Source organism: Pituophis catenifer, unplaced genomic scaffold, assembly GCF_029215685.1.
Source record: "Pituophis catenifer annectens isolate HBS135680 unplaced genomic scaffold, rPitCat1.0.hap2 SCAF_6, whole genome shotgun sequence".
Lineage (NCBI taxonomy): Eukaryota > Metazoa > Chordata > Lepidosauria > Squamata > Colubridae > Pituophis > Pituophis catenifer.
Window position 1 is genome coordinate 30,321,238 of NW_027256886.1, and position 20,761 is coordinate 30,341,998.

The following is a 20,761-nucleotide window of genomic DNA, read 5'->3' on the forward strand; positions in this document are numbered from 1 at the left end:
AACCAGAAATCCAGTTGCCTCTTGAAAAAGCACATTTGGGACAACCATGACCTGGATGACTGAGAATCTCCATAGACAAATTCATCATTACCTTAATTCAGTTTCTCCTCCTGATTCACTCTCTTGAATATGAGTGATGTGAGAACCTGTAAGCATTCTGTTGCCATTGGATGATGGATTACTTGTTGATACCTTCATTAGTTTAAGACACTGAATGGTGGAAAAATGGATATTATATCTCTTAATGAAGAGGAGATGGAAATTAATGACTTTATGGTCCTAATCTTAACAGTGTACCTTTTGTCTTATTACCTGTTAAATCCTTTGTTCTTGATTCATGCCTTCCTTTAACATTGGTGTGGTGTTCTATGGGTGTATCTGCATATTTCATTGCTACGATAGGAGGCAATTCCTTGTCTGAATTTAGTGGGACATCTGTAAAAAAAAAGACAAAAAGAAATGCTAGAAAATGTGCAGTTTGAAATTCTCCATTTCAGTCAGTCATACTGTCCACAAGGATGGCATTCCCAGCATCTGTCAGTATTCCAAGGCCAATGAGCTTGCATTGTACAGTATTCCAATGCCCTCTGTCATTTCTATCACTTCTAAGGTTGCCTCCTACGCTGGCTAATACTTTCATTTTATGCATGGGTAGTACGGTCTGGATACATAAACCATGGCATCAGAAATTGGGTATCAGAAAGAGAAAACAAATTAAATAAAATAATGCATTGCTTTTCCTTTCATGTACCTTGAGAGAAAGAGTTTTGCATGCCATCAGCCATGCAATCTTGAGATAATTGAGAAGATTCATGGTTGAGGCCAGCATCTTCACTTGATCTCCCCATGATCTCATTCTCAGTTGCAGTTGTATTTTGAACGAGAAAATAAGTGTGCATTTTTCCTTTGCCCTTCACATCAATTTCTCCCCTTTCCTTAATGTCAAATTTTTTTTCTTTGAGGCATCTGAAACATAAAAGCAGTAACAGATTTTTTTTTAATACAATAAATCAGAATTCAACCTTTTTACAAATAGTTTTATAGAAAATACTATAGTTTTATGGAAATTGAAAAGTTCTGTGGAAATAGCTCCCCCCCCCCATATTATTGTTCGAGAAATTTTAGATCTTAAGGTTTCTCTTTACTAAAGCAATGGCAATAGTGACAATCACCATTACTACACAACTGACCATTTTACTGGATGGCTTTATTGGTAAAACTGATACAGTAAGATCTGCTATATTTCCAGGTGCAAGAAATGAATCATGATTGCAGAAAAATAGAGAGAAGCTTTTACAGCTATAATTTTTCTGCCAATCCTGCCAAGACCGTACACCTTCAACATCAGTACTTCAGTATTAGAAACCTAGCATATTGTTGTGAATCACTATGAATGTTTTAAATTGTAAAATGGAATGTGATATATAGAAATCTCATTTTGATAGTCGTTGAGATATGGCGTTCAGAAAAGTAACAGGAAAAGAAGTGATGGAGAAACAAGGCAGCAAAACTTAATAGCGGCAAAAAGACTTATCCAGATTTATTTATTTGGCCGGGGGAAAAACAAGAGTTAAACCAAGATGCAAAAGACAGATGAAGAGACAAGGTGGCGCAGTGGTTACGGTGCAGTATTGCAGCTACTTCAGCTGATTGCTAGTTCAGCAGATCAGCAGATCAAATCTCACCAGCTCAAGGTTGACTCAGCCTTCCATCCTTCCAAGGTGGGTAAAATGAGGACCCAGATTGTTGGGGGCAATATGCTATTTAGTATACTGTCTTTGGTGTAAGCCGCCCAGAGTCCTCGGAGAATGGGCGGCATAGAAATATGAATAATAAATAATAATAATAAAAAAGTTTGCAGAAATGGCTAGATTGACTTGTTTGATCAAGGAAGGGGTTATTTTTATAAAAGACTGGAAACCCTCCATAGATTTTTTGCTGAAAATGGATAAAAACAAACATTTGATTTGGGGATTTATTGATTAAAAATATTTATTTATGGAAAGAAGATAACGGTGATATGCAGTATGGAAGGGTGGAGATGTAACAGCTCCAAAAAGGTGACTTCTTTAGATATCTTTTTTTTCTTGCTTTTTTGTTATTCCAACAATTCTTTTATTCTTTTATAATCTTTTCCTATTTTGCCTTCTAAGTTTCTGTAGTTTTTAAAATCTTTGTAAAAACTTCTTTCAATATAAATTATTTTTTTTAAAAAAGCAGAGAAAAAAGACAGCAAAACTTCACAAAGAGAGAATTTCAAGGGAGAATTGATTAAGGAATTTAAAAATGGCTTTCAAGCAAATGGCTTAATAGCAATATCACTTAGACTTATATACCGCTTCACAGTGCTTTACAGCCCTCTCTAAGGTTTACAGAGTCAGCATATTGCCCCCAACAATCTGGGTCCTCATTTTACCAACATTGGAAGGATGGAAGGCTGAGTCAACCTTGAGCCTGGTAACACTGAAGCTGGCAGTCAGCAGAAGTAGCCTGCACTACTGCATTCTAACCACTGCGCCACCACGGCTCTTAATATCATGGAACAGAATGCACATTGATCAAATTCTTACAGAATGCATTATTATATTAATGATGTAACACAATAGAGTTTTTTTTCATTTAATGTAAGCTAAAATGTTACTACAGATACTTCCATTGGGGTATATTCCATAAATATTTGACACCATCAAAAACTTGCTGCCAAAATTGCTATCAATCCAACAAGCAAGGAGAGGAAGTTTTATCATTTCCTATCCAAGAAATGGTACAATATAGCAATTGGCTATCCTGGTTGTGAATTCTGGGAATCATAATGCAACTCATCTGAAGTTTCTCCACTTGGAAAAGAAGCCCACTGAACTGAACAGAATGACTCGGAACAGATTTGTATAAAGTTATACTTCTATGCTCACTCATTCTTGTTGGGGGAATCTTTGTATCACCATATTACTCTCTTATATTTTTACTGTCACAATAAATTCAGCAGAATGTAATTTTTAGTATTAGCTTCCAGAGTTACTATACCAAATTAAAAACTAAGGTGCATTTTTCTTTAGATTAATGCTATTTAAAAGTTAGGAAAACAGAAATTGGTATAAAAAAAAAAAGCCTCAGAGAATTTTGAAGAAGCCTTTAAAAGAGAGGAGAGGAGAGGAGAGTTTTGTTTATAATTTTATCTTATTGATACATGGGAGGAAGAGAATTATTCTATCCTTTGGACAAGTACAAGGAATTAAATCTAGACAGTTAAAATGTGAATGTGCCTTATTATTTTAAAATGAATTGTCCTTCATTTCTTTAAAGATAATTTAAAACATTTATAAAACACTCCATAAAAGAATGTATATTATTCCTAATCTAAACTATATAATTGTAAAACCATTTCCCCTAGTCCAATCCAAAGTGATGCTTTCTAGTTTTCTTAAATTTCTTTCCCCAACCAGGCCAGTCAATAATAAAGCAATGGTTTAAGAACAATAACATTACTCACTGATAAACACTGCCACTGAGGTGGATTTTGTTTGGCACTCCATGGCTCTCCATCCGGGATGCTATATTCACTGTATCTCCAAACAAGCAGTAACGTGGCATTTTTTCTCCAACAACCCCTGCAAGGACAGACCCTGTGTGGATCCCAACCCTAATCTGAACAAGAGTTCAAAATAATAATTAAATAAACAAACAAACAACTTACTGCTGAATCTATTTGCTCTTTTTTTTTAAAAAAAATCATAGAATCATAGGGACATTGGACATCTTCTAATCCAACCTCTGATCAAGGCAAGAGACCTTATACCATCCTGGTCAAATGGCTGTCCAGTCTATACTTGGAAATCTCCAGCAATGGAACACCCACAATTCTAGGAGGCAATCTATTTCATTGATTAATTGTTCTCACTGTCAAGAAATTTCTCCTTAGGTATAGGTTGGAACTCTCTTTAACGAGCTTCAACCCATTACTTCTCATACTGCCCCCAGGTACTTTGGAGAATAAATCAACTCGCCCACCACCCCCACCAGCAGCCTCACGAAGTACCCAAAGACAGTTATAATGTCACCCCAATCCTTCTCTTCAATAGGTTAGATCTACCTAGTTACCTTAATTGTTCATCATATGGTTAACTTTCAGACCCTTTATTATCTTTATTGCTCTTCTCTGTAGTCTTTCTAGGGACTCAGCCTCTTTTTTTTCTTATATCATGGTGACTAGAACTTGGCACAGTAATCCAAGGATGGCCTCACTAATGCTGTATAAAGTGATACTATCACTTCTCGTGATTTTGATGCTATCCCTCTGTTGATGCTGTCTTAATTTAGACAAAAATCATGTCTTTTTGTGATTCTTTTTTTTTTTTGTAAAGTTTTTTCATTTTTTAAACACACAAACAATACATCTTTTCTGAACAGAATATTGGCCCGGTCTTAAATTTGTACAGATTTTTGTTCATCTTTAACACAATTTTATATGTTCAATTTTTCTCATAGCATTTATTCTCTCTAATTTTAAGAAACCAATATTACCCTTTATCTTAACTTCTCATCCTATTATAGTTCAATTTTTCTTTTCCCTCCTTAAAATTTGAACCCCTAAGTTTAAATTCACGTAACATAATACAATCTCCAATTATTTCCTTAAATTCTATTATTATCTTTTTGTGTTTCTATTTTCTACTCACTTGAATAGGATTTTCAGAAACAGGGTTTTTTATGTCTTTGGCTGCTATGATCATTCCCAGGGCAAAGTTGGCAACCCGTTCAGCATGGGTTGATACAGGGACAGGGACACCCCCCACAACCATGTAGGCATCTCCTATGGTTTCAACCTAAACAAAACAAATAAACAGATATCATCTTTTATTTCAAAAGACCATGTTGAGTGACATTCAATATATTCTTTACAGCCAAATTGAAGATGGAACTGCTCAGGCTTTCTCTTTCTACCCATGGAAAGCAGGAGATTGATGTAGAGATCCTCTCACAATTTGCAAGTGAGGTTTTATGTAGCAAGATGAAACTTCCTGGCATTGCAAAAGGAGACATATACTTTATTTGTTCTCTTACATTTTTTTAATGATTTTTTATCAGCATGGAATTTTCACATTTTAAATATGAATTATCTCACTGTGCATTAGTGTTTTATTGAACAATTATGCAAATATATTAATAAATATTGGGAATCCTTGGTACTCTCTGAGCTTGGTTGCTTGTCTGGTGTTAATCCCTGATTATCTGGGTGTTGGTTGCTAGAGAGGATTATTTACTTCTTAGCTTTTTTATTGTCCCTTTTGAAAGGTGTATAAATGTAGTTTATATCTTATTTATTTTATTAGCATACAAATAATCAAGCAGAAAATAACATCCTAATCAAGGAACTACCAATGAGAAGGAACTACCAACACTGACAGGGGTCTGTCTAGTTTGTTTACTTGTGCAGACACTTTATATTTTAATTTATGCTTTACTTTTCAGAGATTGTTGGGAACCTGTAAGCAAATACAGGCCTCTGATCCTCTGACTAATCAGAATAGGGTTACAAAGGAGCTATTTTTGACATCTCTATCAGGGGTGAAATGCTCCCGCTTCAGACTGGATCACCCGATCCGGTAGTGATGGCAGCAGGTGGGTCGGAGAACCGGTAGCAAAAATCCCTGCCCCCCCCCCATGCCCAGCTGAGCTGAGTGATCATCGGAGGCTTTTTTTTTTTTACTTTTACAAGCATTTTTTCTACAACCTCTTCAGCCAAAAAAAAATGCTTTTAAAAGTAAAAAAAAAAAAAAGCCTCTGATGATCACGCAGCTTAGCTGGGATCATCAGAGGCTTTTACAAATATTTTTTCTTCAACCTCTTCGGCCAAAGAGGTTGTAGAAAAAATGCTTTTAAAAGGCTCTGACGATCCCAGCTGAGTTGCCTGATCGTCAGAGGCTTTTAAAACCATTTTTTTTACAACCTCTTCGGCCAAAGAGGTTGTAGAAAAAAAGCTTTTAAAAGTAAAAAAAAAAAAAGTTGGCCATGCCCACCCAGTCAGATTACCCCACCAAGCCACGCCCACAGAACCAGTAGTAACAAATTTTATATTTCACCACTTATCTCTATTCCTTTCTCCCCATAATATCGCTTTCAGGATATAAACTGAAAATACCTTGTAGACATCATGTACTGTGGTTAGCCTGTCAAATCGTAGATACATTGCATTTAACATGAGGACTATCTGAATAGGCTCACACTGAGCACAAATGTTGGTAAAAGTCACAACATCACTGAATAATATAGTACATTCTTTGAATTCTCCTATAGTTAAAGAGAAAAAAGAAGAGAGGGGAATTTAGAAATCACATCTAGTTTCATAATTAAAACTATTAGCATCTATTTACAAAATTGTTAGGGTTCCAAGTAATACGTCCATAGCAAACAGAACTCCAAGGCAGGTAGGTTCCTCAAAGAATAGTTTTATTGGACATATCATATTGGCACGATCTGGTAAAACTGACTCTGAATGTTCCCGCGGTCTTCACCTAATTAAAAGTAAAAGTTTTTTCTCCTTTTCCAAACAATAAGTCGCATGTATTTTTTTTTGGCTACAAAACCCCAGCTATCTCAATTCCCTCCTCCCTACCCCTCAGTTCCAGTGTGGCAACATTGAAGCCACAAAATGGCTCCGGTCAGGTCAGCTTCAGGGCTGACAAAAATATTAATTGTAAAATGTTTTTCAAAATATATTAATCCAACTTCTTTGTTACTTTGAAAATAGAATCAGCCAAGAAAATGGGCAAGTGATAAAATTCATAAAGATATGCAAACAAAAATTCAAAGTCCTGTGTTATATTAAGATATTTTCTAACTAATGGTCCAATAGATTCAACAGAAAAAAATACGAGCTTTACAAAAAAAGGTATGCATTCTGTAAGAAAGCCTAAATATATTATATCAATTGTTGTGCTGGAAATGTTAAGCAAGGCTTTTAACTCCCACCATGCGAAGTTAGAAATGACAGAAAGTAGCATTCTTAGAGTGAAGGCTTTGGGATTTTAAAACAAAAATTACTGGAAGGAAAAATAAATCAGTACTGAGATGGAATCAACATATCAAATTTCTTTGATAGCAGTGTATTTAGGGGGGAGGACCTAACATAGCTTTACTCAAGACTCATACATTTTGAAGATAAAAACATTTGTGCACTGGCTGTACATTGTCCTTAAATGTCTACCACTGATTCCAAGCAACATATATCATAGTAATTACTGATTACAGTCTTGAATATATCTAAACTTGTCTGTATCTCATTGCATTTACCTGCCTCAACTCGTTTCCCCTCTTTGAGCTGGTTGGCAACATGTCTAGGCAGCATGGCATACAGGAGGGCTTCTGTTTTCTTCCTTTCTTCCTCCAGGTGTTTAGACAGGATCCGCAGCTCCTCTTTTTTCCTTTCCAGTTGATTGGAGAGCTCCATCTCAGCCAACCGCTGTTGGTTGAGCAAGATCAAATCTCTAGTGACATCATGGGGAGCTATGTCAGAAATGTGCATGTGTCTTTCCTCCAACTCATGCAATGTACGCAGCAGAGGAGAACAAAGGTACAGCATGCACTGAACAGACTCCATCCAGATCATCTGCCCTGGTTCAAACAAATGAATAATGATTGGCAGGCGTTAAATATTGAATATATTATATTCTTCCCAATCTGATTCCTTTCTGACCCACCCAGGACACACAAAAAACCACAACCCATCTACTGGGAAGGCAATCAAAGATTTTATATTTTATGGAGAAGCCTCTACCATTTGTAATGAAGCAATTCAGCCTATGGAAACAGAAGAGTAACTTTAGAGAGAAATCGTTTTTTTCCCATGACATAGTTATCTCTTCAGTGTTATTACCTAATAGCTATTGAGAAATGGGAAAACTACCTCTTAGTTCTAACATAGGACGCTGCTTCCAAGAGTCCGGCATCATTTCTCTCTTGGTCCGGAAAACAAATTGGCTGTTGATAAATCTTTGAACACTGGAGATGGTAAATTTCACTTCAGGGCGTACAATAGTGAAGTACTGATTGAGACGGATGCCCAGTGTTTGAAGGCCAGGCACAATCTTTTGAATGCTAACCCCAGCTTGTTTCACTCTAAGCTTTAAAAAGAAAAGAAAACAGGATTCTTGCTTATACTCTCCCTATTTTTATTCCACTGTCAATAGAATTTCATTTTATAAACATTACATGTAGCTTTCTATAATTGTTATTAATTAGATAAATTGTCCAAAACTGCTGGATTGTAATATCAGTGTTATCATTGCCATCTTCATCATTACATCCAATCTATCTACAACCAAAGGACTCATTTCTTCCTTGAATCCCTACAGAAGGGATGAGCCAGTGGGCAGACCTAATTAGCTGCTCTATATGCAAGTTGCCTAGCAGCAGGCAGAACGAAAGATGTTTGCACAGGGCTTCTTCCATAGTCAATTGCAGGGCAGGCAAGCATGAAGCAAATAACAGGTTCATCATGACATCATCATAGTAATGATACAATATATGTACTTGCATCAAACATCATAAAGCAAATACATACTCGTTCATTTGAGGATGTGTGAGATATATTGATGTCTTTATACTTTGTAATGCATGTTTAATGCCCTTCTGTGCATATATTAAAAAAAAATACCATTGCTGTTTTAAGATACTGTGTCCTATAGATAATTTGTGCAGATAAGCATATTTTCTCTATGTGATATCAGATTCTGTTTGAATCTGTTCTCCCTGTTTTGAATCTGCTGCTTCGTTTATGACTGTGTGAAATAAAGTCTGCCAACTTTGAATTTAAGGGATCCAGCCTGCTTATTCATATAATTTATGAATTATAATATGAATTATATATCATATAATATGAATTATAAGAATTTTCATTCTTATAATGAAAATAGCTCTACACCTGTTTTCTTAATCCTTCCTTCATTCTATAACAGTTTTCTTAATCTTTCTTCATCCTTTATCTTGCATTCTGCAAGACCACATCACCATGTTATGCATAACTATTAAGTTGCATTAGTGTGGGAAAATGTAAACTAGATACACATGTATGTATGTATGCATGCATGCATGCACTCTAGTGGAAAATTTGACAACACAAGTATAAATGGGGTGAATGGATAGGGATTATTATTCCAGAATAATTAATCTTGTAAACAAGCTTTAGCTATCAGTAATAAATAATATAGATAAAGGATGGATGGATGGGCGGATGGAGGGAAGGATGGATGGATGACGAACAGATAGATAGATAGATAGATAGATAGATAGATAGATAGATAGATAGATAGATAGATGATAGATAGATCGCAAATGTAGCATCCATCTGTGATATATTAATACAGTTGTACCTTCTTCCATGGTCCCCAAATCTATGTCAACCATTTATATGGGAGCAAATCCTACTTATTTATGGAAAGACATACATGCACTTCAAAACAATCCAATGTTGATTTTCTTACCAGTTCATCAAAAACAATATGGAAGGGAAGCCCAATGCAAAATGTCTTTGGGTCAATCCAGAGTGTCCTGGGATAGACAGGATCAAATCCTTTAAGAAGTCGACCTGTAATATGAAAAAGAGATATTTTCATTGTCATTTTAAGTCATTGACAGAATCAGCAGCACTTTAGTGCTTGTTGTTTATATATAAATATTCATTATTCTAGTCACTCCTGTCTTTCAAGAGCTCATGTCTGTTGATGGGCATTTTTTTTTATATCTCTATGAATATGGTACAGCTTCAAGCACCGAAATACTGAAATACTATTTATTCTAACATTAGTTTTGAATTGGAGCATTAAAAGAAAAACATACATAATTTGGTTGAAATGGAAGACTAAGAGCCTGTAAAAAATCAACATGCAGTACATCCTTCTTTGCACATCAGCAGTCATGTCATTTATTTTTTAAATATATAACATCTCATCTCCTGCCCTATTGAGCTTGTACTACCAACAATTCATATTTTAAAAATAAAATTGATTGATTATATAATCAGAATTTGGGATCAGTGATGGGTTTCTCTGTAAAATGCTTTCAATTTGTAGTTTTTTAATGAAAACTGGAGAGCTGATAGACTGGGTTCAAGGGTATTACTTGTGTCAGCTCCTGCCAACCCAGCAGTTTGAAAGCATGCAAATGCAAATATATTAATAGGTACCACTTTGGTGGGAAGGCAACAGCATTCCGTGCACCTTTGGCATATAGCCATGCTGGTCACATGACCATGGAAATTGTCTTTGGATAACACTGGCTCCCTTGGTCAAGAAACTGGCTTCCTAGAGTTGTACATAACTGACAGAGTAACCTTTACCTTTTTCATTAAAAAAACAACTGACATTATAGCCAACCCATTTACCTTTTCCAATTGTCACAATTCCTCTGATTGTTTCCCAGTGGCTCCTTTTGACACTTGTTTTATCTCTGATCTTATTCATGGTTCTTTCAAGTTCCTGTGGGATACATCAAAGCAATCACAAAATATATTTTTAAACTCATTTTTAAACTAAGAAATAAACTCTTTCCTAACCAAAAAATAAATGTAATTGCGACCAGAATTACAGTTTAAAATGTTGTGCTTCATACTTGAAATAAGTACAAATATGCCCCATTATTTCCAAAAATTGAAGCACTTTTGGATGTACTTATCCATGTATACCTTCAGATTTGTAAGCATGCTCATTTGATCATTCAGTTCTGTACCATATCCTGCAGATACCCCTGCTCCTGTCCAAATGCCAACACTATTACAAGTACATTTTTCAGAGTTGGCATGTATAAATTGATGCTTTTGTATAACCCTAAAAATATATGCATACTCACCAGTGGTGGGTTGCTTCCGGTTCGGTCTGGTTCTATAGAACCGGTAGTAAAACCGGCAGAAGACTCCACTCACCCACCACAACGTCATCATGGATGATCTGCGCATGCACAGAAGTTTGTGCGCATGCGCAGAAGTGTGCACGTGTTCACACTCCGGTAGTAAAGCTAAGTAGAACCCACCCCAATACACACACATATACATTGATATTTCTGCACAAAAAATCATTATATTTTATGAGTATGTAACCCCTTAATTTTGACCCTCTAATCCCTTAAAGTCAAGGTTACTGGCCAGATGTCTTTCCTTAAACCTAGATGGAGCTTGCAGTTCATATTGTCTTCTGAGAGAGAAAGATCTGCTGCTGGCTAGGATTGAACTCTCAACCTTCAGAGTGGGAGGTGAATGTCTCCACCACTGGGCTACCACACCACTCCCCAAAAAAAGCATTATAATACCTCTTTATTCAATCTTCTTTCTGCCTGAGCTCCAGAATTTGGAAGGTAATGTGAAGAAGAGAACTTGTTTCTTCTTTTGTAGGAAAATACAGGTTTTTGTGTTACAAGAAATACAATGTGTTCTTTTTTTCCTGTTCTTTCTTCTTCTTCTGTCTGATTGACAATTTCCATTGAAATTTCAGTATTGAAAAAGTCCAAAGCTGCTGCACCAATGATTCCTGAATCCAAAGAGAAAAAAAAATCCAGGTGATATTACACATGCTTATGTAATATTATCTATAGCATATTTACTCAAGCACTCAAGCAATGTTTGTTTCCTTACACAGTGAGTCTGCCAACAACTACAATCTCAATTGTCAGCCTTAATAAACAGATTTTATTTCAAACAAATATAGGTTTCATTGGTTTAAATCATAGAGCTCTGGTGCTCATTAGGTTACTTCGGTTCAATCTCTAGCCCTCAAACTGGTGGTAGTAGAATAAATTGGAGTGAGAAATCACGAACTCAGAAAAATGGGGGGAAATGTAATATTTTTAAAATATTCATTAATCCATTAATTATTTGGCTATTGTTGTTATCATCTTCATCTGCTCCTTCAACACTTTTCCAGGGAAAAAAATTATAGAATAATAATTCTAAAGAGATAAAAAAAAATTCAGAATACAATTGAAAATACAATAAAATAAAAGCTTCTATAGTTTACCAGTAATAAATGTTTAATCTAGTGTCATGTTGTTTCCATACAAATCTCCCAAAGGAGAGAATTGGTCAATAGCACATGAGGATGCTAAATGCCACCATCATTACCTTATGTTAAACAGATCTGATGGTCTGCCACAAGAGCAGGAAATTTTGTGATCATTGAAATTTGAACTTAACATATCTAGCTAGCTAGTTAGCTAAATAGCTATCAAACGGAAAGTGCACAAACATTAACATAATCATTGTTGATTAAAACTTCAGCATTTCAAAGTCCATATAAAACACACGCACATATAGCATCTTACCTGGAACGATGTGGCATAAGCCCCTTCTGTCTGAATAATAATGCAAATACATTGACCCATCTTCATTCTTTTCTACCCTAAAGGAAGGAGCGTTCATCTCCTGAAAAACACTCAAAAGGATAATATTACACTTGCTGCAGACAAAGGTATAAAGATATGAAGAAGTGGCTTCTGATATTCTTCAGAACAATTATAAGTACAATTATATTTTATTTATTTTTAGTTAGTTAGTTAGTTTGTCAAACATGTACGAGATAACAGGAATAAATATAAACATAGATATGAGTACAGGAAATGGGTACAAATATATGGAGACAGTAGGACAGGGACCGAAGGCACGCTGGTGTGCTTATGCACGCCCCTTTTATGGACCTCTTAGGAATGGGGTGAGGTCCACGGTAGACAGTTTAAGGTTGAAACTGTGGGGGTTTGAGGATGTAACAACGGAATCAGGTAGTGCATTCCAGACATTAACCACTCTGTTGCTGAAGTCGTATTTTCTACAATCCAGTTTGGAGCGGTTTACATTGAGTTTGTATCTATTGTGTGCTCATGTATTATTGCGGTTGATTTTTTTAAACCTCTTTTAAGAGAGGTTTTTTAACCTCTCTTTTTAAAGTTACATCATGACTCTCTTCTTTCTATAATATATCCTGTCCAATGAGCAAAACCATAAATCACAAGTTCATTTTTTTTTCATTTTTACCCATAAGATGTTTCCAAATCACTAATAAATGTAGGAATTGTCCTTTTTCTCATCAAATAAGTCATCTTGTTTATCTTAGCAAGTTTTGTCAATTCACCAACCATTCCTCCATGGTGTTCCACATGCATATTTTAATAACTGGTATCACAGTAAAAGAAATGTTGCAATTGTTGCTCATTTTGAGGCTCAGAAATCTGCTCCCTGATACTGGTAGCAGTGTGGAACATTACAACATCTTTTGACATGTCCATCATCTTTATAATCAGATTAATTTTCACCTAATCAACTATCACACACCAACTTCTAGAGGCTCTCTTTCCCACTGCATACTACAATTATTTTTTTTAATTGTGAGCCCCAGTGATGGAAATGCAAGCAGGGATTCTACAACTAAGTCTTTCTATTATTTCTGTCAAACAACTTGCTAATTGTCATACAGGTTTCCTTTTGATAAACATCATCACCTAGAAAATCTTTATGCATTGTGGGAATTTAATGTTTTCCTGTCTGTTGCACTCTTAGGAAAAATCTATCATCTGAAGCTGGCATTTAATGGAAAGTGAGGGAGACTGTAGTATCTCACTGATGCTTCCCGAATCCAGATAGAATCTCCAAAGATAAATCTTTCTTAGGATTACAACAGAAGTGCCTGGATTCTGATGATACTAAAGAAAATATTATTGTCGGTTGTCTGATGAAAATAATTTGATTTGATAAAAACATACATATTTAAAATGGGAATCAGATTTTATCAACCAAGCAAATCATCAGAATTCATAAAATACATGTATGTATATGCCCATAGATACCCATAACCTTCACACATGTATACACGCACACACACACACACACATATACATCATAATTTTCCTATCTTATTATTAAGAAGATGAGTGAATTCATAAGGAATCAGATTTCTCTTCTACTCTTATAGAATTCATTTCCACTTGCCTGGTAAGACAGACTGAGGTAACTGTGTAATGCATCCAGGTTCTCTATAAATTCATACAGATTTCCTCCGAGCGTTCTCAGCATATGGTCATAACCTGACTGTTTACAGAATTCAAAGAAATATTCTCCAAACTGTTTTAGGACCATATCTGGGGAAACATCTAAGAAAATAAATATATATTACAATATTACATGTTCATGTTTCAAGATTAAAAACCAGTTAATTCAGGTTAATTCAGAACACTTCCACATCACCACCAATATTGTCCCCCAATTCTTCAGAAGCAGTTTGATGCACACCCATAATTTACTTATTCTGATCTCCAGACATTGAAAACATGCAGGGAGCATGCTATGCCAATTGGATATGCCATACATACACATAAACACACACACACACACACACACACACGGAGGGAGAGAGGGAGGGAGGGAGAGAGATTTTCATTTCAATCTATGTGCTCTATGTTAAGTTGTTTGTCACAATTTCTCCATATCTGACATCAGGGGAAGCTTCTTTGCTGCAAAGCCTCAATTTGCCTGCAGTGAAAACATATTGCATTGTTATGTGGGAGAAAAATGACAGCTTGTAACTATGGTCAGGGGCTACAATAGGGTAAATGGGAAGATACATTAAAAAAAATACTTCTACACAGGGATAAGAAGATGGTGGTGGTGTTAGTGGTGGCAGTAGTGATGATGTTGACAAAAATGATGTTGATGATGATGATCAATAATGCCCTGGTTCTTGGCATTAGCTCATAATGATACATACCTAACATTTGGCATGCCTTGTCAATAAGTTGCATTGTGATCTCATCTTTATAAACTTCAAAAGTAAAAAAGGTATCCTGTACTCCTGTTAGGACTCTATAGCAAAAAGACAAAACAAACAAATCTCATAATTGTGTGTGTGTGTGTGTGTGTGTGTGTGTGTGTGTGTGTGTGTATCTATCTATCTATCTATCTATCTATCTATCTATCTATCTATCTATCTATAAAATTAGGGAGTTAAGTTTTCAAATCTAATGACAAAAGTAGAAGCCATACTTTCTGATCATTTTGGGAAGAATCAAACCTATGTCTTGATTAACATGGAAGTGCAAAAGTTATAAATCCTTAATCAAAGAAAAGAAAAGTGGGACTGATAGTATTTATTAGACTGATAGTATTCGAGCAAATTTAATATATATATATATTGATTTTTATATTGCAAGTACTAATTCTATCTTCTTTGTTCAGCAATATAACAACACAGGCAATATACAGCATTATATACAGCATTATATTAAACATGGGCAATGTACACTAATATACAGCATTATATTAATACTATTTATGAAACTATCAAAACAGTAACTGAGCAATGACATCATAACCTAACTATTTATGACCCATTCATTACATAATGATAGAATATGTTTTCTTCAGAATCTGCTATTCAGTATATATTTATCAGTCTGTGGAATATAACTGAAGTTCACTATCAGTCAGAGGAATGTTTCTGTAAAAACATTCTTCAACAAGCAAAAGGATGGAAACGAGAGTTTAAAAAAAAAAGAAATCCATTCTAACATAATAAAAATTGGTAAGCTGGAGAGAAAAGGTCTGGTAGAGAGAAAGTGGCGTTTGTAGCCTTCCCACCTAACCTCTCTTTGATGAACAATAAAAGTTTGGGCCAATGTTCATATTTAGAATTCTGAGAGCTAAACCGAACTCCCTGCTGGGAAGTCCAGCATGGAAGCATCAATTCAACAATCCAAGAGAGAGATAGTTAACACTAGTTTCATTATACAGAGTTTATTGAAGTGATCAATCTCATTGGCTGGCGTTTCATGCTATTGTCGGAAAGCCTATTCCACTATAGGTAATCCTTGGTTAGTGATGATAATTGGGGCCAGAATTTCCATTGCTAAGCAATATGATCGTAACTTGCAACATCAAGTGATTGCACTTAGCAACAGCAATCCCTGCACTTCTCATTGTCATTGTTAAGCAAGAAGTGTGGGCCATTAAGTGAGCTCAGATTATTTACAAGCAGGCCAGCAGGCAGGCCAGCAAGAATGGTGTGAAGCATGGCATGAGAACAGCAAGGACAGTTGTGGCTGCTGTTGAGCGGGGAAGATTGTGAGTGACATACTAGAGGAACTCCCAACTTTCTCTGCTTTCTCTGCCATTGACTTTGCTTTGGGAAGCTGGAAGTAACAAATAACAACCATGTGACAAAGAGTTGCAACCACTAAGCGCAAGCTGGTTGCCAAGAATCCAGATTGTGCTTTCAAGTGACCATAGGGCTGCTGGGATGGCTAGTATTTTGGGGACCAGTTGTAAATACTACTAGTCCAGCACGGTTGTAACTTTGAACGGTTGTTGAGCAAGTTGTCAGATGAAGACTCTCTGTACATGATCACCTTCTAAGTGTCCTTCATTTATGGAACTGAAGTTGCACCACTGTAATTGTCTGTAAGAACTCCCCAAAGCAGCAGAAAAGCAGTGAATCGTACACATGCTTTATTTGGAACTACATAATTTAATTTATTGCTTCAAAATAGATTTCTACCTTAATCTAAAACTGTAAATGTGCATCGAGAAGATAAAACAAAGCAAAACAAAAAAAGCAATGTTGTAAATATTGCCAAGATAGGTGAGAAAGCTAGCTTGGAGTCTGGATTCCCTCATGGGTTCCCTCATTCCTTCCTTAAACACTCAACAAATCTGATTGTAAGGGATAAGAATACCGTATCTGTAAATCTAGAGTAATCAAATACAATAGTGGAGATATGGTAAACCAATATGAGAGCCCAATTAAATCCTCCTATTAAAAATGGTGAAGAAAGAAAGAAAGAAAGAAAGAAAGAAAGAAAGAAAGAAAGAAAGAAAGAAAGAAAGAAAGAAGAGGGAAGAAAATGATGCTATTTCAAATGATAGCCATTTTGCAGCAGCTAAAAGCAATGCCTTCAGAAATTCAGGTGACTTCCTTATTTATTTATTTATTTAATCTAATTTTTATACCGCCCTTCTCCCAAAGGACTCAGAGCGGTGCACAGCCCAAGATAAAAACAAGTACCCATATAAAATTTAAAAACAATTTTAAAACACATTAAATAATTTGGCCCCAACGTCATTAAAACATAAACAACCCATAAAATTAATGTTTAGGCCAACCCAACTTGTTGGAACAATAACGTCTTGAGGGCACGGCGAAAGGTGCGTAAATCAGGGATCATCCGTATCTCCAGGAGCAATTCATTCCAGAGGGCAAGTGCCCCCACAGAGAAGGCTCTCCCCCTGGGTGTCACCAGTCGACATTGTTTGACCGATGGTACCCTGAGGAGTCCCTCTCTGTGGGAGCGCACTGGTCAGTGGGAGGCTATCGGTAGCAGAAGACGATCTCGTAAGTACCCAGGTCCTAAGCCATGGAGCACTCTAAAGATGGTAACCAACACCTTGAATCGCACCTGGAAGACCACCGGGAGCCAGTGCAGCTCACGCAGAAGTGGTGTTACATGGGAGCGCCGTGTCGCTCCCATAATCACCCACGTGGCCGCATTCTGGACCAGTTGGAGCCAACGGGTGCTCTTCAAGGGAGCCCCATGTAGAGAGCGTTAGAGTAGTCCAGACAGGAAGTGACAAAGGCATGAGTGACTGTGCACAAGGAGTCCCAATCCAGAAAGGGACGCAACTGGTGCGTCCTTGATGGTTATAGCTTACCATTATCGCTCTTTAGCTTATTTCTGCTTGTAAAGGATGTGGAGTGAGAAAATACAGTAGACATAGCATGTCTGGGCTGAAAAAATCCAAACAATCACTAAATGGTTGCAAAGAGATAATGGAAAATCCCCATAACCAAAGTATGGCACTGGATTTTTTTTAACGACTCTGAAGTCAGATGGGATTGAGGAATATATGCCTTGTATTTTGGGTGGCAGAGGGAGAACAGATTCTGTTTGCACAATGGTCAAGAGAAGATATTTAGGGTGACAGAGACAGCAATGGGAGATCCTCATTGGTCTCAGGCCTACTGTTGCTCTAGTAGTGGCAGCCATGTGGCATACTGTAACTCTTCCTTTTCTCTTAGCTATCCTCAAGCAGCAGGGTTTACCATTTGAAGATTGGCCATGATACCCAGAAAACTCTTCTTAACAAGTAGGTCTTTTGGAAGCGACTCTGTTCTGCATCACGGCCTTGCCTCAAATCATACTGTCATGGTGGGTCTTGCTTTAGTTTGCAAAACTGAATTGCTCTGCCTCAGGTGCCTTGAACCAAAGCAACAAGGCAGGAGGATTAGTTTTAGCAGTACCCTTTGACTGGGTTGAAAAAGAGTTGGTTTGGGGTTTTTTTTGCTTCTGAATTGAAACAGTCCAATCTAGTGCTTCAAGGGATAACAAAGTTCAGCATTTCCCTTCAGAAGAGCACTTCATTCAAAATTTTATCAAAGGACCCCATCAAAGCTTGGCTCAGCCATATTAATAATAGATTAATTACTGCATAATCTGTCAAACTCCATTGTATAATTCCATGAGTCTAATAAATCTGTTAGACTTTGTCAAAGGATTTGATACACCTTATTTCTAACATTTGAACTTTCTGAATAATTTTTCTAGGGATAACTTACCTTAAATTTTCCCATATTTCTTCACCATACTTTTCAATCACCAGAGACTTTAGGCATGTGTTTATAAATCCATACTGTAGAAACAGAAGTAAGAAACATAGAGAAAGAGAATTAATACAGCACTATATGATTCTCAATAATTCTTACATTTCTATTACATTTCTTTACAAATCCTATACCTGGATCTTTTAATATAGTTGAATTGCTATGGAAAAGTTATTAACATTTATAAACAAAGCCAGTGGATTAAAACACCAAAATAAACATTAATAATAGCTTTTCTCAGTAGGTTATCTTCAAGAAATATTTTGCTACCTTCTCCATGATCTGTAACCAAGGTGGCTATTTCTCCCATATTTATTTTTCATTGGTAAAAATTGTATCAAGAACAGTTTTTTAAAACAGTTTTTGCTGAAACATCTGTAGACTTCTGTTGAAAAGTCTATTTTTGATTGACTCTATCTATACGCTGAGCTTCCATCTGAGTTTGTTTTTTACTGATTGTGATTAAAATACATTGATGTTTGAACTCCTGATCTCTCTATCCCGCTTTTGTTGCTCTTTCTCTTCTTAATTAAAGTAATATTAATTCATAGGTATCACTGTAGTTCTGTTACTTGTTATACTCAAAGATTATTAGTAGGTACTGATATTGTTAACCCTTATGTGAAAAATAAAATTGCATTACTTAGATTTCAATGTTAATAGTAAAATACTGTAGTTCTTTACTAGAAGGATAAAATACAGTTGCTACTGTTTGGATTATACTCTCTTGACCATCTAGTATTACCTATAATACAATAGGCTAGAATGCTAGAACTGTAGATTCAAACAACCAGCTTCAAACAACCAGTCACATGTAAATTCAAATTAGCTACTTTATTGCTCTCTAATACAGGAATCTCCCTGGATTGGCAGTTTATATGGGAAAGACCAAATAAGGCTCAAAGGCATTTGTGGGGAGGGGGTGTCAGACCTTGCCATCTTGTGTTTATGTGGTGAATCCACACTAATTCCCCTCTCAAGACCTCTGCCTAACTGGGATGGTTGCTCTCCAACAATATCTTTGAAAACAGAAGGAGATAGTTGGATTCCATATGTTAACAAGAGATTAATGAAATAATGAAGGAGAGCCAAGACTGGTATGGTTCTCACAGATTTTGGTTGTGATTTGTAGGTTGTGTTTCAGAAGATATAACATTTTTCTCTAGTAATCACAATGATTTAAAGTTACTGAAGCTGAGCTTAGTGAGATCAATTTGAAACTGCTTAGCAAAGGGGCTGTTTATTTAAGAGCCGAGGTGGTGCAGTGGTTAGAGTGCAGTACTGCAGGCTACTTCAGCTGACTGGTAGCTGCAGTTCAGCAGATCGAATCTCACCAGCTCATGGTTGACGCAGCCTTCTATCCTTCCGAGGTGGGTAAAAGGAGGACCCAGATTATAATCATAATCATAAATTTATTTGTCAAGCATATATAAGATAACAGGTAAAAGTATAAACATAATTTGAATACATGAAAAGAGTAAGTAAAAAGGAATATTAGGACAGGGACGGTACACACCTCTTAGGAATGGGGTGAGGTCAGCAGTAGATAGTTTAAAGTTAAAGTTTTGGGGGTTTGGGGAAGAAACTACAGAGTCAGGTAGTGCATTACAGGCATTGACCACTCTGTTACTGAAGTCATATTTTCTGCAATCGAGTTTGGAGCGGTTTACCTTGAGTTTGTATCTATTATTTACTCATGTATTGTTGTGGTTGAAGCTGAAGTAGTCATTGACAGGAAGGACATTGTGGCAGATAATTTTATGTACTATGCTTAGGTCAGACTGAAGTCGGGGTAGTCCTAAATTGTCTAAGCCCAACATTTGGAGTCTGGTGGCATAAGGTATTTTATTGCGGTTAGAGGACTGGAGAACTCTTCTCGTAAAATATCTCTGGACTCTCTCAATTGTATTTATGTCCAATATGCAGTGTGGGTTCCAGACAGATGAGCTGTATTCAAGAATTGGTCTCGCAAATGTTTTGTATGCTCTAGTTAGTAGTACAACATTACCAGAGAAGAAGCTACCCAAGATTAGGTTAACAACTCTTAATGCTTTTTTGGCAATGTTGTTACAGTGGGCTCTGGCACTTAGATCTTTAGAAAAGAGTACTCCAAGTTCTTGACAGAGTGAGGGTCCTCT

General features: G+C 36.3%; 1 protein-coding gene across 1 annotated transcript in view; it reads right to left on the reverse strand.

Annotated features, from left to right (window-relative positions):
- Window positions 1-202: 202 nt before the first annotated feature.
- Window positions 203-20,761, reverse strand: part of LOC139318685 (guanylate cyclase soluble subunit beta-2-like) — a 50,547-nt gene continuing 29,988 nt past the window's right edge. Inside the window, exons 2-17 of the mRNA XM_070946268.1 lie at window positions 18,579-18,652; window positions 14,739-14,833; window positions 13,964-14,124; window positions 12,307-12,406; window positions 11,363-11,516; window positions 11,035-11,106; window positions 10,379-10,431; window positions 9,480-9,583; window positions 7,904-8,120; window positions 7,291-7,611; window positions 6,140-6,288; window positions 4,677-4,823; window positions 3,491-3,645; window positions 752-966; window positions 313-435; window positions 203-210 (exon numbers count right to left, since the gene is read on the reverse strand). Of these exons, the coding sequence (XP_070802369.1) occupies window positions 203-210; window positions 313-435; window positions 752-966; window positions 3,491-3,645; window positions 4,677-4,823; window positions 6,140-6,288; window positions 7,291-7,611; window positions 7,904-8,120; window positions 9,480-9,583; window positions 10,379-10,431; window positions 11,035-11,106; window positions 11,363-11,516; window positions 12,307-12,406; window positions 13,964-14,124; window positions 14,739-14,833; window positions 18,579-18,652 (2,148 nt within the window). The remainder of the gene's footprint in view (window positions 211-312; window positions 436-751; window positions 967-3,490; window positions 3,646-4,676; window positions 4,824-6,139; window positions 6,289-7,290; window positions 7,612-7,903; window positions 8,121-9,479; window positions 9,584-10,378; window positions 10,432-11,034; window positions 11,107-11,362; window positions 11,517-12,306; window positions 12,407-13,963; window positions 14,125-14,738; window positions 14,834-18,578; window positions 18,653-20,761) is intronic.